This window comes from Chanos chanos, chromosome 3, assembly GCF_902362185.1.
Source record: "Chanos chanos chromosome 3, fChaCha1.1, whole genome shotgun sequence".
Classification (NCBI taxonomy): domain Eukaryota; kingdom Metazoa; phylum Chordata; class Actinopteri; order Gonorynchiformes; family Chanidae; genus Chanos; species Chanos chanos.
The window spans coordinates 4,280,626-4,284,856 of NC_044497.1; the positions used below are offsets into that span (position 1 = coordinate 4,280,626).

Sequence of the window (4,231 nt, forward strand, 5' to 3'; positions counted from 1 at the left end):
GCGCCAGAGAAAAACCCGAACGCGACACGAGCCCTTACCTCACACCGTAGTGTGTGAACCTTAGTGGTGACATGACTACCAGTTCCTCCCGTGATCCCCATCTCATGAATACACGTTCAATAAACAGTGCACAGGTCACAGGTCAAAGTTCTTCAAATCCAGTCCTGAAGATCCTGCTTGTTTTTCCACACTGACCTGACGCGGTGGTGTCTTATTGGCTAAAGGGTGCACGCGCCTGTTCCCCTGTTAAAATAAATAAATAAATAAAAACCAGCCTCTGATCGTGAGGCGAGGGCGAAACCCTGACAGGAGCACGGCTCTTTGGGACCAGATTTGGGGAACCCTGTTTCGGTGCGCCGACCCCCTCAGTTAAAGCAGTGTCATCATAACCAATGAACGACAGTCTTTATTTAGATTCTCTCTTATTTCACCCTTTCAGATAGCTCCCTCTCTCTGTGTCAGTCCAGAATAACAGACTGAACCCTGGGGGCATTTACAGTTTTAGTATTACGTGTGTCAATGCTAAATCAGATGGTTGTTTTGGTGGAAAAATGTACTGAGGAGAGAACAAAAACAGCCAGCGTGGGTATTTAACTCTAAATTTTTCACATTTTTTGTAGAGCCACACGTTACATCCTGAACCCTCTTTTACGTTTTTGTATGAGGACGTGACGTCATTTATCACATTTACATTGTAAAATTAATTGTTTTGTTTTTTGTTTTTGTTTGTTTTTTTGGATCTATGTGTCTTTGTTTGTGAGAGAGAATGAATGAGCTTCAGTCTGGGTGCAGCGACCTCTGTCAATATTTAGACTCACCTTAAAACATGACTGTACCGTAGAGAATGGAAAATATTTTTGACTTAAGACTCTTTCAATAAATAAAAAAATGATTTTCTAAGCATTTTAAACAGCTCATTTACAGGACTTTGATCTGATCGCCTTGCAGTTATTCCTGAGTTTACGCAGTTCAAGAAATCCCAAACAATCACACAACGCTATTCTTGCGTTATTCAATTTTTTTTAATCTAATTTACATTTTATACAAAATACAATTCACGATTTTCATTAGCTGGACACTCCCGAGTACAGATATACTGTCCTTAAAAGAAAAGCAAAAAAAAAAAACCCCAAACAAAACAATCGGAGTACAGCAGATTTGTGTTCCAGTAAAGATGCTGGGAGGTTAAGTGGTTGTTATGTCTGCTGGGGTTTCTGCAGCATTCCATAACCAAGCTTGGCAAGCATCAGAATACTGAAAAACAAACAAACAAAAAAACATAATTTGGGTATTAATTTAAAATGGACACTTTCATACAAAATACTACAATAAACCAGTACTACTGGTGACCAACTTCTCTCATTTATATATATATATATATATATGTATATATATATATATATATATATGTGTGTGTGTGTGTGTGTGTGTGTGTGTGTATATATATATATATTTATATGCGCATGCGTATGCCTATGCACATACATAGCCCTGTTATGTCCCTAATCTATCACTTCTGGTTATTTCATCTGCTCCTGTTTATGCGGGTTTAAAATACTTGGGTTACCTTGCTCCGGCCATAATACCAGCAGGCATGATTTTCCTTGAGTTATAAAACCTCTTTCCCATGACTGCCGCCAAGGTTCCGGACGTGCCTGTCTCGCAACACACAGGGAACACACAGAGGTTTTACTGACGAGGTGAAAGCGCACAGAGAAACACTTCGTAACCAAAATATCGGATGATTCCTGTCATAACATTAATGATATGTTCACTTGAACATTGTCACCGTACATAATAACAGTCTACTAACCTAACGATACCCAAATATTCTTCGGGTCCTCGGAGATCTGGTAAGCACCGAAGCCTGCCAACCCCCCGAAAAGAAGACCTGCCGCCAGTGAAGGGACGCTACCTGGAGAGAAGTAGCGAGGCACAAAAAAAGTAATTTGCAGTTAGATCTGTTCTGGACTGAATGAGGAGGGCCACGGGACTATTTCCGCGTGACTGCACTATGAATGTGTTTATATCGTTTTTCATGACACAGTTACCTGCTTTGACATAGCCTATAACTCCCCCAGATGCAACTAACGCTGCGTAGCTATATCCGACCCAGTCTGTGGACATATTCGAGGCCTAAAAAACAGGGGAGAGAAATGCATGAATCTCATAACTGCAAAAAACCCCCACGATATTTATGCTGAATGGGACCTTGACAAAGCAATAAGTCAATGTACTAGCAAGACAGCTCTCCAGCCGTCGCATACATGTATGTGACAGCCGTGGTGCCTCAAAACGAACGAACGAACGAACAAACAAAACCCCTCGTAGCGCACCAAGCACTCGATCTGAAATTTGTGCGGTGGCAAACTTACTCAATATCGTCTTACACACTATGATAATCGGAAAGTTCAAACAGCTAGGACTGAATCTTAGCTATGAAGCCACTGAATCATGTAACACCACTAGAGTTAGTGTAATACTGACCTAAATACGCAGGTGATCTGCAGTTACGGCGGTTTTACACCATTACTTTCAGGTCAAATTACAACATATTTTAACTATTTACCTTTCTCCTAGAAGATGTCCTTTAGTTTAGCTAACAACACACTTCAGCACGCTGCACCGTAGAATAATGCAGAATGACAGCCAAAACACCAATGGGAACGCGTGCGTCAGTCACATGATACATGGGCGTTTTCTACGGCGCTTATGGGAAATGCAGTTTAAAAATAGGAACTTTTTATTTGACTCACTAACGGGATCGCTAATAGTCTTCTCAGACAGTACTGTATCCTCTAGATCCACCTTTATGACTTTCAAAATTAGCAATAAAAATGATGACGCAACCGAGTATTATAAGAACGTGAACTGAAAAGGTATTAATTACAGCTGCAATCATGGGTTAGATATTAGCCAGCAAGGAATGTAAACCTCAGGCCAAGACTCACGAATTTACAACAAAATCCAGAGCGTATCCAGGGTTGAGTACAACGGTTCGTTCAATAACTGAACAGTAAAGGCTGCGTCTTAGAGCTCCCCCATGTGGCTGCAAAGTGTCCATTACAACGTTCAATGCGTTAACCTAGTGCCCAGTGAAAAAAATCACACAAAATATTGCAATTGTGCTTTCACTGTCACGTATATTACTTACTTCCCCATAACCGCAGAAGTCAATGACACGTCAAGGACAAATATTTCCAACGCTTGATATCATTAAGTCCGGGCGAGTTCAGGATGTTCAAGCACGCCAAATTAGCGATACAATCTCCGGACAGGCTGTGCTCCCACTGATTTAACATCTACGGATGACATGATACAAGGATCGCTGTGACACGGGAGATAAAATAATAACGATTTTGGACTATTTTAAAGACCATATATTAAGTATGCGTTACTAATATGTTGTCTCTGGAATTTCATTGGATATGATGAACTCCAGAGTCGTCTGAAACAGTTCAGGTAGGCTTTGGAAAAGCCATGTGTGTTTACAGGTGAGAAAAGTTGTTCATTGCGTCATTTCTCTCCAGGACAGACAGAACATGAATCTTGTGAGTGTGTTGTCTCTTTATAGAATATTCCAGAATCATCTCTGAAGAGTCATCAATTTGAGTTTTTTTTTTACCTGTACACGTGTGCAAAGTAAAGTCTTGTTCAGCTGAATCTCTGGTCTAGCTGATCTTGATCTGGAAAATCTCTCTCATCTCAATAAGACAAAAACTGTTTGTTTAAAAAATTCACACCAATATGAATTCGAATGAATATGAATGGATCATCAATATGAATTTCTCCTATAATTTCAGTGATACCAAATGTGTGAGCAAACATGTGTAAACAAATCATTTTTATTATTGAGATTAGAAAGATTTGCTAAATGACTGAGTGAAGATTCAGGTGCAGATCAGCTAGACCAGAGATTCAGTCTGACAGGGTGTAGCAGGTTTATGTGTGAACGTCATTTGAATATGTAACATATCATAAAAATACACATACATTAATCATAAACATACAACCTTGCTTTCTCTCTCTGCTAACGTCACAGTTTAGCTGTATCCATTAGTGTTTGAGCATTCTTCTGTGCGTAAGTGATAAAAACTCTGCCCACACATATATACACACACTGATTAAACTCTTTCAAGTCTTTTCTTCTACACGCACTCTCACACATACGTATATAAACACTCATAAACTCTCTCAAGTCTTTTCTTCTACACGCACTCTCACACATACG

At 39.8% G+C, this 4,231-nt stretch overlaps 1 protein-coding gene across 3 annotated transcripts; it reads right to left on the minus strand.

The window, feature by feature from the left end:
• Positions 1 to 1,011: 1,011 nt before the first annotated feature.
• tmem14ca (transmembrane protein 14Ca) lies at positions 1,012 to 2,621 on the minus strand. 3 transcript variants are annotated; one of them, XM_030769151.1, is made up of 5 exons: positions 2,570 to 2,621; positions 2,052 to 2,136; positions 1,814 to 1,915; positions 1,568 to 1,655; positions 1,012 to 1,254 (listed from the first exon to the last, which is right to left on the minus strand). In XM_030769151.1, the coding sequence occupies exons 2-5, from the start codon at positions 2,125 to 2,127 to the stop codon at positions 1,197 to 1,199; spliced, it is 324 nt and encodes a 107-aa protein (XP_030625011.1). In that variant the 5' UTR covers positions 2,128 to 2,136; positions 2,570 to 2,621; the 3' UTR covers positions 1,012 to 1,196. The 3 variants fall into 3 exon arrangements, with proteins under 3 accessions (XP_030625011.1, XP_030625012.1, XP_030625013.1); XM_030769152.1 differs by lacking the exon at positions 2,570 to 2,621 and adding an exon at positions 2,488 to 2,562; XM_030769153.1 differs by lacking the exon at positions 2,570 to 2,621 and adding an exon at positions 2,268 to 2,288.
• Positions 2,622 to 4,231: the final 1,610 nt, after the last annotated feature.

Bases quoted from the DNA above. Each gene is read 5' to 3' on its own strand.
- tmem14ca (XM_030769151.1), bottom strand. From the start codon at position 2,127: ATGTCCACAGACTGGGTCGGATATAGCTACGCAGCGTTAGTTGCATCT. The intron at 1,656-1,813 runs GTTAGTAGACTG...GTTGCGAGACAG, and splicing joins GAATATTTGGGTATCGTTAG to GCACGTCCGGAACCTTGGCG. The intron at 1,255-1,567 runs GTAACCCAAGTA...TTTGTTTTTCAG, and splicing joins GGTATTATGGCCGGAGCAAG to TATTCTGATGCTTGCCAAGC.